Genomic DNA, 12960 nt, shown 5'->3' on the forward strand with positions numbered 1-12960 from the left:
TGCTCTCGTCGGCTGGCCCTCGCTACATATTTGTCGCCAGACCCACTGGCTCCAGGTCATCTATAAGTATTTGCTATGTAAAGCTCCGCCTTATCTCAGCTCACTGGTCACGATAACAACACCCACCCATAGCACGCGCTCCAGCAGGTATATCTCACTGGTCATCCCCCTTAGCCAACACCTCCTTTGGCCGCCTTTCCTTACAGTTCTCTGCTGCCATTAACTGGAACGAATTGCAAAAATCGCTGAAGTTGGAGACTTATATCTCCCTCACTAACTTTAAGCATCGGCTATCTGAACAGCTAGCTGATCGCTGCAGCTGTACACAGCCCATCTGTAAATAGCCGATCCAACTACCTACCTCATCCCCATATTGTTTTTATTAACTTTTTTGCTCTTTAGCACACTAGTATTTCTACTTGCACGTCATCATCTGCACATCTATCACTCCAGTGTTAATTTGCTAAATTGTAATTACTTCGCCACTATGGCCTTACCTCCTCACGCCATTTGCACACACTGTATATATACTTTTTTTCTATTGTGTTATTGACTGTGCCTTTGTTTATCCATGTGTAACTCTGTGTTGTTGTTTGTGTCACACTGCTTTGCTTTATCTTGGCCAGGTCGCAGTTGTAAATGAGAACTTGTTCTCAACTGGCCTACCTGGTTAAATAAAGGTGAAATAAAATAAAAAATAATAAAAAATAGCCCTTTTGTCTGTGGTAGATTCCTTTATATAACTACAAGTTGTGAATCGTTTTTACTACAATGACCACAATGCGCACTGACGTTTTGCAAACACACCTCTCGCTCTGATTGGTCCATTGGGTTGGCGCTGTACTAGTCGGCTGAAGGTGAAATAGGTCCAACTTTGCGAACAGACCTCCGTTGCAGTTCAACATTATGTCATCAAGTGGACTTTTAACCATGCGTTCTCAACTTTGCAAGCGTTTGGTAAGTGGGGGTGACCAAAATCAATGTGGGCACTTCAAACGGGAAGCATTCGTTCTCATTTTATCGGACGCATGCACATGCTAGCTATTGTTGTTATGACAGCCGGTTACGATAGAAAAGGCCTGCCTTGTAAACTTCGCTATCTATCTGATATAGTTAGTTAGCCACAGCAATCCCTGTAATGTGTTAGCTTGCTATATAATGTTAGTTGACTCCTAGAAATATATTGCTGTATCTACACCTCAATAGTAGCAATAGTAGCTAATCAGATTGCTAGCTGGCTGAATTTGGCATAAGGTTGTCGTCCCCCCTCACACACTGACCGTTACAAAACAGTACCTAGCTGCTAATAGGTATATCCCTCCTCTGCCCTTGCAGGCTCACAAGTACCTGTCAAGGACATATTCAACTCGCCCTTCTTTAAATGTAAGTAAGTGACTGAAATGTTTTGGAACATCATTTACCCTTTTCCGGATCTTTGCAGCTAACTTGACACATTGAACTGACTGAGTGAGAATGTAGTAAGCTACCAAAGGGTTTTGCCAAACTTTGATGGGTCATTTCAGGAAGTGGTCATCGTCAGTGCCGTCCGCACCCCGATGGGGTCCTTCAGAGGGAGCCTGGCAACCATACCGGCCACCAAACTGGGCTCCATCGCCATCAAAGGAGCCATTGAGAAAGCAGGTATGGGAGTGATATGAAGACTTTACGTCATTACATTCATTCACAGTAACATTATTGACAATTAGATGCATGTTTTGACACAGCAATAGTGCTGAGCGATTAGTGCTTTTTGAGGTCGTTTCGGTTTGATTAAAACATAATAATGGTTTTCTGTTTTGATACATTTTTTTAAACAAATGCATTATGTAGGTTGTGTGCTGTGACGCATAATAAAACGGTTAATAAAAGTCCATTGATGGCAGTGACTGCCCATTATTGCTTGTCACTTAGCCCTCATTTATTCACATTACTTTAATACAATATTTAGGTTGTGTATATTACATTTGTTTTATTTGATGACTTTATTATTTAATTCCAAGTTATCTTCTCATCTCTATAGAGCTGCTGTCTGACAAAATCACAATTTTAGTACTTCTTAAAAGTAAATAAGGCATACTTTTATCACTGCTGAATACCAATTATCAATCACTTAGATCATGTATTTTCTGGTAGAGATACCTTGCGAAGCAACTGCTCTCTATCCCTTAATCGCACATTCTTCTGTTTCAGTTACGTAGCAGGTGTAAAAGTAACAGACCGGACAAGTAGTTGTACAATAGATTATGGTCATTGTCGTTAATTGCCAAGTTTTCTGCACTAAAGTATGTAGAATATTGGCCTGTTGGAAACTACAACTCCCTACTACATCGCATATTTCGGGCTTGATCTGATTTATTTCTCTTTTACTATTGTAAATTACATTGTGTCCATAAAATGTATATAGTATGTATAAGCTGGAGGTAGAAGCCTACGTGTTGTCTGTTAGTTTACTCCAAATAGGGGAGGGGCGGTAGGGTTAGGGGAAAATTATACATTTAAAATATATCTATCCTATCTACAGTGCATTCGGAAAGTAATCAGACCCCTTGACTTTTCCTTATTTTGTTACTTTACAGCCTTATTCTAAAATGGATTCAATAGTTTTTCCCTCAATCTACACACAATACCCCATAATGACAAAGCAAGAACAAGTTTTTAGAAACCTTTGCGCCGTTCATCTTACCTTCAATCCTGACTAGTCTCCCAGTCCCTGCCGCGAACAACATCCCCACAGCCTGATGCTGCCACCACCGTGCTTCATTGGAGGGATGGTGCCAGGTTTCCTCCAGATGTGACGATTGGCATTCAGGCAATAGAGTTTAATCTTGGTTTCATCAGATAGAGAATCTTGTTTCTCATGGTCAGAGTCCTTTAGGTGCCTTTTGGCAAACTCCAAGCGGGGTGTCATGTGCCTTTTACTGAGGATTGCTTCTGTCTGACCACTCTACCATAAAAGGCTGATTGGTCAAAGGGTCTGAGTACTTCCCGAATGCACTGTATAGTGTGTGTGCCTCTGGGATAAAGTCTATCATGCTGGCTGCACAGAGWCTGATGTGTGTGTGTATATACACTACTGTTCAAAAGTTTGGGGTCACTTAAAAATGTCCTTGCTTTTGAAAGAAAAGCACTTTTTTTTGTCCATTAAAATAACATCAAATAGATAAAAAAAAATACAGTGTAGACATTGTTAATAAATTTWAAAAATCATGGAATATCTACATAGGCGTACCGAGGCCCATTATCAGCAACCATCACTCACTCCTGTGTTCCAATGGTACGTTGTTAGCCTTTTAAAATGAGAAACTTCGATTAGCTAATTGATCATTAGAAAACCCTTTTGCAATTATGTTAGCACAGCTGAAAACTGTTGTTCTGATTTTAAAGAAGCAATAAAACTAGCATTTAGACTAGTTGAGTATCTGGAGCATCAAATCAATCATATTTTATTAGTCACATGTGCCGAATACAACAGGTGTAGACCTTAGTGAAATGCTTACTTACGAGCCCCTAACCAACAATGCAGTATAAAAAAATAAATACGAATAAGAAATAAAAGTAACAAGTAATTTAAGAGCAGCAGTAAAATAACAATAGCGAGACTATATACGGGGGGGTACCAGGTACCGGTCACTGGTTAGTTGTGATAATATGTACATGTGGGTAGAGTTATTAAAGCTTTATCTTGGCCAGGTCGCAGTTGTAAATGAGAACTTGTTCTCAACTAGCTTACCTGGTTTAATAAAGGTGAAATTAAAAAAAAAAAAAAAGTGACTGCATAGATGATAACAACAGAGTAGCAGTGGTGTTAAAGAGGGGGGCAATGCAAATAGTCTGGGTAGCCATTTGATTAGGTGTTCAGCAGTATTATGGCTTGTGGGTAGAAGCTGTTTAGAAGCCTCTTGGACATAGATTTGATGCTCCGGTACTGCTTGCTGTGCGGTAGCAGAGAAAACAGTCTATGACTAGGGTGGCTGGGGTCTTTGACAATTTTTAGGGCCTTCCTCTGACACCGCCTGGTATAGAGGTTCTTGATGGCAGGGAGCTTGGCCACAGTGATGTACTGGGTTGTTCGCACTACCCTCTGTAGCGCCTTGCGGTCAGAGGCAGAGCAGTTGTCATACCAGGCAGTGATGCAACCAGTCAGGATGCTCTCGATGGTGCAGCTGTAGAACCTTTTGAGGATCTGAGGACCCATGCCAAATTTTTTCAGTCTCCTAAGGGGGAATAGGTTTTGTCGTGCCCTCTTCACGACTGTCTTGGTGTGGTTGGACCATGTTTAGTTTGTTGGTGATGTGGACACCAAGCAACTTAAAGCTCTCAACCTGCTCCACTGCAGCCCCGTTTGATAATGTGGGCGTGCTTGGTCCTCTTTTTCCTGTAGTCCACAATCATCTCCTTTGTCTTGATCACGTTGAGGGAGAGGTTGTTGTCCTGGCACCACACGGCCAGGTCTCTGACCTCCCTATAGCCTGTCTTGTTGGTGATCAGGCCAACCACTGTTGTCATCTGCAAATGTAATGATGGTGTTGGAGTTGTGCCTGGCCGTGCAGTCATGAGTGAACATGGAGTAAAGGAGGGGACTGAGCATGCACCCCTGAGGGGCCTCAGTGTTGAGCATCAGCGTGGCAGATGTGTTGTTACCTACCCGTAACACCTGGAAGCGGCCCGTCAGGAAGTCCAGGATCCAGTTGCAGAGGGAGGTGTTTAGTCCCAGGGTCCTTAGCTTATTGATGAGCTTTGAGGGCACTATGGTGTTGAACGCTGAGCTGTAGTCAATGAATAGCATTCTCACATAGGTGTTCCTTTTGTCCAGGTGGGAAAGGGCAGTGTGGAGTGCAATAGAGATTGCATCATCTGTGGATCTGTTGGGGCGGTATGCAAATTGGAGTGGGTCTAGGGTTTCTGGGATAATGGTGTTGATGTGAGCCATGACCAGCCTTTCAAAGCACTTCATGGCTACAGACGTGAGTGCTACGGGTCGGTAGACATTTAGGCAGGTTACCTTAGTGTTCTTTGGCACAGGCACTATGGTGGTCTGCTTAAAACATGTTGGTATTACAGACTCAGACAGGGAAAGGTTGAAAATGTCAGTGAAGACACTTGCCAGTTGGTCAGCGCATGCTCGCAGCACACGTCCTGGTAATCCGTCTGGCCCTGTGGCCTTGTGAATGTTTACCTGTTCAAAGGTCTTACTCACTCACATCGGCTGCGGAGAGCGTGATCACACAGTCTTCCCGGAACTGCTGGTGCTCTCATGCATGTTCCAGTGCCTTTTGCCTCGAAGCGAGCATAGAAGTAGTTTTGCTCGTCTGGTAGGCTTGTGTCACTGGGGAGCTCTCAGGTGTGTTTCCCTTTGTAGTCTGTAGTGCTTTGCAAGCCCTGCCACATCCGACGAACGTAAGAGCCGGTGTAGCATGATTCGATCTTAGTCCTGTATTGACGCTTTGCTTGTTTGATGGTTCATCGGAGGGCATAGCGGGATTTCTTATAAGCTTCCGTGTTAGAGTCCTGCTCCTTGAAAGCGGCAGCTCTAGCCTTTAGCTCAGTGTGGATGTTACCTGTAATCCATAGCTTCTGGTTGGGGTATGAACGTACACTCACTGTAGGGACGACGTCATCGATGCACTTATTGATGAAGCCAATGACCTAATGTGGTGTACTCCTCAATGCCATCGGAGGAATCCCGGAACATATTCCAGTCTGTGCTAGCAAAACAGTCCTGTAGTTTAGCATCTTCTTTCTGTCCACTTTTTTTATTGATCTAGTCAGTGGTGCTTCCTGCTTTCGTTTTTGCTTGTAAGCAGGAATCAGGAGGATAGAATTTTGGTCAGATTTGCCAAGTGGAGGGCAAGGGAGAGCTTTGTGTGTGTAGGTGGTCCAGAGTTTAAAAAATAATCCTCTGGTTGCACWTTTTAACATGCTGATAGAAATTTGGTAAAACGGATTTAAGGTTCCCTGCATTAAAGTCCCTGGCTACTAGGAGCGCCGCCTCTGGATAAACGTTTTCTTGTTTGCTTATGGCGGAATACAGCTCATTCAATGCTGTCTTTGTGCCAGCCTCTGACTGGTGGTATGTAAACAGCAACAAAAAATACAGATAAACTCTCTCAGTAGGTAGTGTGGTCTACAGCTTATCATGAGATACTTTACCTCAGGCGAGCAATAGCTCGAGACTTCCTTAGATATCGTGCACCAGCTGTTGTTTACGAAAGTACATAGCCCGCCGCCCCTTGTCTTACCAGACGCCGCTGTTCTATCCTGCCGGTACAGCGTATAACCAGCCAGCTGTGTGTTGATAGTGTCCTCGTTCAACCACGACTCCGTGAAGGGTAAGATATTACAGTTTTGAATGTCCCGTTGGTAGTTTAATCTTGCATGTAGGTAATCTATTTTATTCTCCAAAGATTGCGCTTTTGCTAGCAGAATGGAAGGAAGTGGGGGTTTATTAGATCGCCTTCAAATCAGCATTAGTGGGTTCGATTACAGGCTCAAAAAGGCCAGAGTCAAAGAGCTTTCTTCTGAAACTCAAAACACCAGTATCAACGTCAACAGTGAAGAGGCGACTCCGGGATGCTGGCCTTCCAGGCAGAGTTGCAAAGAAAAAGCCATATCTCAGACTGGCCAATAAAAATAAAAGATTAAGATGGGCAAAAGAGCACAGACACTGGACAGAGGATCTCTGCCTATAAGGTCAGCATCCCTGAGTCCCCTCTTCACTGTTGACGTTGAGACTGGTGTTTTGCGGGTACTATTTAATGAAACTGCCAGTTGAGGACTTGTGAGGCGTCTGTTTGTCAAACGAAACACTCTAATGTACTTGTCCTCTTGCTCAGTTGTGCACCGGGGCCTCCCACTCTTTCTATTCTGGTTAGAGCCAGTTTGCGCTGTTCTGTGAAGGGAGTAGTACACAGCGTTGTACAAGATCTTCAGTTTCCTGACAATTTCTCGCTTGGAATAGCCTTCATTTCTCAGAACAAGAATGGACTGAAGAGTTTCAGAAGAAAGTTCTTTGTTTCTGGCCATTTTGAGCCTGTAATCGAATCCACAAATGCTGACGCTTCAGATACTCAACTTGCCTAAAGAAGGCCAGTTGTATTGCTTCTTTAATCAGAACAACAGTTTTCAGCTGTGCTAACATAATTGCAAAAGGGTTTTCTAATGATCAATTAGCCTTTTCAAAATGCTAAACTTAGATTAGCTAACACAACGTGCCATTGGAACACAGGAGTGATGGTTGCTGATAATGGGTCTCTGTACGCCTATGTAGATATTCTATTAAAAATCAGCTGTTTCCAGCTACAATAGTCATTTACAACATTGACAATGTCTACACTGTATTTCTGATCAATTTGATGTTATTAAAATGTGCTTTTCTTTAAAAAACTAGGACATGTCTACGTGACCCCCAAACGTTTGAATGGTAGTGTATATGACAAACACACACGCACATGATTTATCTCTAGAGAAACTCCTCAATGTGCGCATTGAGCTCACAAAAAAAAAAAATGGAATTCAAATAATTGAACTGACTTAATCGGTAGACAGTATACAGCACTGTACCACAGTTAGGCTAGTAAAACATTGTACATTTCATCTGAAAGGAGGTGTCAACGGCACAGTCAATTTGTTTTATCTGTATGGGTATGTATATTGTGTGATGGTGGCCAGGTATCCCAGTTGAGGAGGTGAAGGAGGTCTACATGGGAAATGTACTGCAGGCTGGGGAAGGACAGGCCCCTGCAAGACAAGCCCTGCTTGGTGCAGGTATGTTTAGAAACACACACACATACACACACCACATTATCAGGTGTGCTAATCGACTGCTACTTACCCCCCCAGGGCTGTCCCTCTCCACTCCAGCAACAACAATCAACAAAGTCTGTGCCTCTGGAATGAAGTCTATCATGCTGGCTGCCCAGAGTCTGATGTGTGGACACCAGGTACAGTAACATAACAGCTCACTGTGTTACCATAACATGACTTGACACCAGACTTAGCTGCTATTACCCCTGCTCTGATCATCTGCAATATCACTGTTACTCAGTTTGCCAAAACATTATGGTAGGTATGCCTATGAGGCCCAACAATCCATGGAAGAACACTGGATTTTACTACATAAACAAGATTAAAACCCTGGTGGCATTGCACTCACAGATTACAGATGTCCGGTGATGGTCATTGTGACAAATATAACCATGTCGTTAATCTTTATCTAATAAGCCCATTATTTTTCTATGGAAAGTGTTGCATCATGTAACATAGGAATAATCTCCTAAAAAGTGTTCAGGTTTTTGCTGAGAAACAAATCTGGTTGCTTTCATTTTTGTTTGTCCCACTAACTCTGACTGTGTCAGGATGTGATGGTGGCAGGCGGTATGGAGAGTATGTCCAATGTCCCCTATGTGATGACTAGGGACACTCCATCCTACGGAGGCGTGAGGATGGAGGACCTCATCGTAAAGGACGGCCTCACTGACGTCTACAACAAATTCCACATGGTATTTTATCACTGTGTATTAAATATTTAAATAGAGCAAATGTTCTCTATAGGAGTGTATGTGTTGGTGTTCTTGCTGGCAGTTGTCCGGACATTATTATTTCCATTCATTTGGAGACAGAGTAAGCAATGGTTAGTAGTTGAGTTCTTGACTTTTGAAGAGAATATAATGTGTTTTAATGGAATTTAATGTGTAGGGAAACTGTGCAGAAAACACAGCCAAGAACAGCCAGATCAGCAGGGAGGAGCAGGATGACTACGCCATCAGCTCATACAGCCGCAGCAAAGCAGCATATGAATCAGGAGTGCTTGCGAAAGAAATTGTCCCCGTTAGCATCCCCCAGAGAGGTAAAGGATGGTATCTTGTAACATATAACCTCAATAACTAATGTGTAACTAAATAAACTAAACCAAACCATGTTACCATGTTTATCCATAGGCTTATTATCAGTGGTCAGATGCATGTAGCTGACATAATGTTGTTCCTCTGCAGGCAAGCCTGATGTGGTAGTGTCAGAGGATGAGGAGTGGAGGCGTGTGGACTTCAGCAAAGTCCCTAAACTGAGAGCAGTGTTCCAGAAGGAGAATGGTAAGTGTCCTAGTTGATAGGCCTCTGAACTGGTGTCTGCTGCATGTTTGCTTATATATTACTGAGTAGGAGGGCATCTGAGCTTACAGAAAGCCAAAAATAGATGTCTGTTTTTCAACGCTTGGGTCGATATCCTTTTTTCATGGTAGCCCAAGGTAATCCATGATAATGGGCATAAAGAAAACGTCTTCAGAAGTTAAACTACTGTGAAAGGTATTTGCATAAGGACCGAGACCGACTCAAACACTCGCTGATGTGCTTGAGACAAACCTCTGTGTGCAGATTAAGTTGATTCTGATTGGTGATTTGGATTCCAGGCACGGTTACTGCAGCCAATGCCAGCACGCTGAACGACGGGGCCGCCGCTCTGGTTCTCATGACGGTCGACGCGGCAAAGAGACTCGGCGTCACTCCATTGGCCAGGATTCGTCTGTAAGACACCCCCCCCCCCCCCCACGTAGCCCATTCACTGTAGTTATATATGCTATGGCACATTAGTGTCTTTGTAGAGAACATCAGCAGGGGATTCCCAGGAACATCATGAACTTTCACTTAAAGATGCAATATGCAGAAATCCTCTGGTTGATAAAATTTTAATAGTTCACTTAATTTCAGTTTATGTGACAAAAACAGCAAGTTTAGTGTAGAGATCATTGTGCCATCAAAACATATTTCATTAACCAAAAATGTTGTACAATGCATTCGGCAAGTATTCAGACCCATTGACTTTTTCCACATTTTGTTACATTAGACTTATTCTAAAATGTATCAATTCTTTTTTTCCTCTCATCAATCTACACACAATACCCATGATGACAAAGCAAAAACAGGTTTTTAGAATGTTTGCAATGTAATAACATTTAAAAACATGTCGCATCTCTTATTTACCAAGTATTCGACCCTTTTCTATGACACTGGAAGTTGTAAGCTCCTAGGTTAGGCATACAGATAGTGTGTAAAATTGGATAATCCTTGAGTTCAACAATTTGATTGTATTCTACCTGTGTAATTCAATTGATTGGACATGATTTGGAAAGGGGCACACCTTTCTTTATAAGGTCCCACAGTTGACAGTGCATGTCAGAGCAGAACCTGCATTGTAGTGTGGAAGGAAATTGTCTGTAGAGCCTGGACGACAGGATTGTGTCGAGGCGCAGACTTGGAAAAGGCTACCAAAATATTTCAGCATCATTGAAGGTCCCAAGAACACAGTGGCCTCATCATTCTTAATGAAGAACTTTAAACACAGGCTCTTCCCTGATAGCTTGTCGCCCGGCCAAACTGGCAATCGAGGGAGGAGGGAAGTGCACCAAGAACCCGAAACCTGACACAGCATCCAGAGTTCCTCTGTGGCGATGGTTTAGTCTTTGGAAGGTTCTCCACATCTCTGGCAGCGCTCCACTAATCGGCCTTTAATGTAGAGTGGCCACACGGAAGCAACTCTCAGTAAAAGGCACATGACAGCCTGCTTGCATTTTGCCAAAAGGAAACCTAAAGGATCAGACCATGAGAAAACAAGATTCTTTGGTCTCTGGTGAACTAAGATTTGATCTCTTGGCCTGGAATGCCAGTGTAAAGTCGGAGGAAACTTGCACCACCTACAGTGAAGCATGGTGGTGGCAACATCATGCTGTGGTGGATGTTTTTCAGCGGCAGGGACTGGGGAACTAGTCAGGCATTCGAGGGAAGATGACGGAGAACAGAGAGATCCGTTGATGACAACCTGCTCAGATCGACTGGGGTGAAGTTTCACCTTTCCAACAGGACAACAAACCTAAGCACCCAGCCAAGAAACACAGGAGTGGCTTCGGGAGCTAGAGAGTTGTACCTGAAATGTTTTTTTTGAGTTAATGGATCCAGAGCTGGATTTGAAATGCCGATCTAACATCTCTGGAGAGACCTGAAAATAGCTGTGCAGCGACGCTCCCCATCCTACCTGACAGAGCTTGAGAGGATCTGCAGATAAGAATGGGAGAAACTCCCCAAATACCAGGGTGTCAAGCTTGTAGCGTAATACCCAAGAAAAATCGAGGCTGTAATTGCTGCCAAAGGTGCTTCAGCAAAGTACTGGGTAAAGGGTCTGAATACTTATGTAAATGTGATATTTCCATGTTTTTTTTATGTTTTAAAAATTCTAAAAATCTGTTTTTGTTTTGTCATTATGGGGTATTGTGTGTAAATTGAGGGGAAACAAATTTCATCCATTTTAGATTAAGGATGTAAAGTAACAATGTGGATAAAGTGAAGGGGTCTGAATACTTTCCGAATGCAAAAGGTCAAAGATGAAAGTAAACTTTTCTTATTTAAAAAAAATAAATAAAATTTAGCGACACTAAAAAGGAACTGTTACATCCAATGCCCGTTTGCCTGAGACTGATGCCACGCGTATACTCTGTTTCGGGGGGGACTGTGGAGGGGTCTTGGATGGTTGAGGGGCAGCTCTCAGGGGAGTTGTGGGGGGCTCTTCGATGGTTGCTGGCCTGGCGGGGGGCTCTTTGATGGTTGGGAGCTTAGGCCGGTGGCTGAGATGTCGCTGGTTCGGGTTGTTAAGGTTCATTCCCTACATCCTTCTTTGTCAATCATTGGTTCATTGGTGAAATTAGCATTATGACAATATCTTTAATTAAATCATTCAAAAACCTTTATTAATGCAATTGCAGACAGAAGTTGACAAACAGGAACATAGCACGCATGTTTCTGAGTAAGTTCTGCATCAAACAAAAGGTCTCAAGTTGTTTTATTAAACCGAAGTCCCAGCTTAGTGATGTCAGTGACTACGTCATTACCTTTTTACTCCTGAGACCAAAACCCTGACTCCATAGCTGTACAAACATAGAGTTTCAGTGTTTATCTAAAAGCTAGGCAATAATTGTCCCCTCCCCAAAGTTGATTTATTGTGGAATGTTTGAGTAGTCTCTTATCTCACACCCCCCCCTGCAGAGTTCTGTCTCAGTCACACATTTCTAAGAGGGGTCTTCTTTATAAGAGAGAGAAAGAAAGAGCAAACAACTGTGTACCAATTCTAAAACTATATAATGAATATATATATTGTTAATCAGTAGTCTAGGACCCTATAAATGTAAGGAGGGAGGGGTCTTATAACCCCTCCCCTTCTATTAATATAACATAAGCATAATCAATTATTCTAATACATCAAACATTTGTACAGCCCCAAATCATGACCCGTCTGTATATGTAAATGTTGAGCGACTTCACTGCACTGGGTTTAAAAAATGTATCAATAAATAAAGCATTTAGAAATGGCGCACGTAGACAGAATCTACTGGCTTCTTAGACTGCTTTCAATGAGAATGGACAGATCTATCACTTCACATTTCTATGTGGATTTGGTCCGGTCGCCAAAAAAGTTATCATATGCAGGCTTTTAATAACACTTAAAATCTTGTATTCCATTTTAACAATTCAGGTTAATTGATAAGCTTTATATAAGAGCAGTATTTCCCCTTTAATGCATTTGTAGCCACTGCGCACTGCCGCGCTAAATAGTGGCCGCCAGCTGTTGGGATTGTAAAACGTTTGTGTAAACTTAACACAATAAAACCAGATATATAAATTATGTAGGAAAGATAAATACAATATATTTTTTTGTAAGTGTCTTATAAATCACCAAAATAAAAACAGACGTCGGGGAGAATCTAAAAATTCTAAAAAATAGCATGACAATGGGGCCTCCCAATTTTGATGTTATGTTTTGAGTCACTCCGGTAGCCTAAGAACAAGGCTAAGCCATGGCAAATGTGTATATTTCCAGGAAATTTGCCTTTGAAAACAGCCTTAATGTTTTCATTTGCTGCCAAGAGGCCTCTGAAAACCGTGCCATTGGCCATACCCACTACATAGCCCCCCCCCCCCG

The 12960-nt window shown here is 42.6% G+C and overlaps 1 protein-coding gene across 1 annotated transcript in view; it reads left to right on the forward strand.

The window, feature by feature from the left end:
- Positions 1–814: 814 nt before the first annotated feature.
- acat1 (acetyl-CoA acetyltransferase 1) overlaps positions 815–12960 on the forward strand; it is a 13895-nt gene continuing 1749 nt past the window's right edge. Inside the window, exons 1-10 of the mRNA XM_023968500.2 lie at positions 815–957; positions 1336–1383; positions 1524–1641; positions 7669–7764; positions 7840–7940; positions 8355–8498; positions 8695–8845; positions 8991–9086; positions 9404–9514; positions 10039–10041. Coding sequence (XP_023824268.1) covers positions 907–957; positions 1336–1383; positions 1524–1641; positions 7669–7764; positions 7840–7940; positions 8355–8498; positions 8695–8845; positions 8991–9086; positions 9404–9514; positions 10039–10041 — 919 coding nt within the window. The 5' untranslated portion in view covers positions 815–906. The remainder of the gene's footprint in view (positions 958–1335; positions 1384–1523; positions 1642–7668; positions 7765–7839; positions 7941–8354; positions 8499–8694; positions 8846–8990; positions 9087–9403; positions 9515–10038; positions 10042–12960) is intronic.

Source organism: Salvelinus sp. IW2-2015, linkage group LG23 (genome assembly GCF_002910315.2).
Source record: "Salvelinus sp. IW2-2015 linkage group LG23, ASM291031v2, whole genome shotgun sequence".
Lineage (NCBI taxonomy): Eukaryota > Metazoa > Chordata > Actinopteri > Salmoniformes > Salmonidae > Salvelinus > Salvelinus sp. IW2-2015.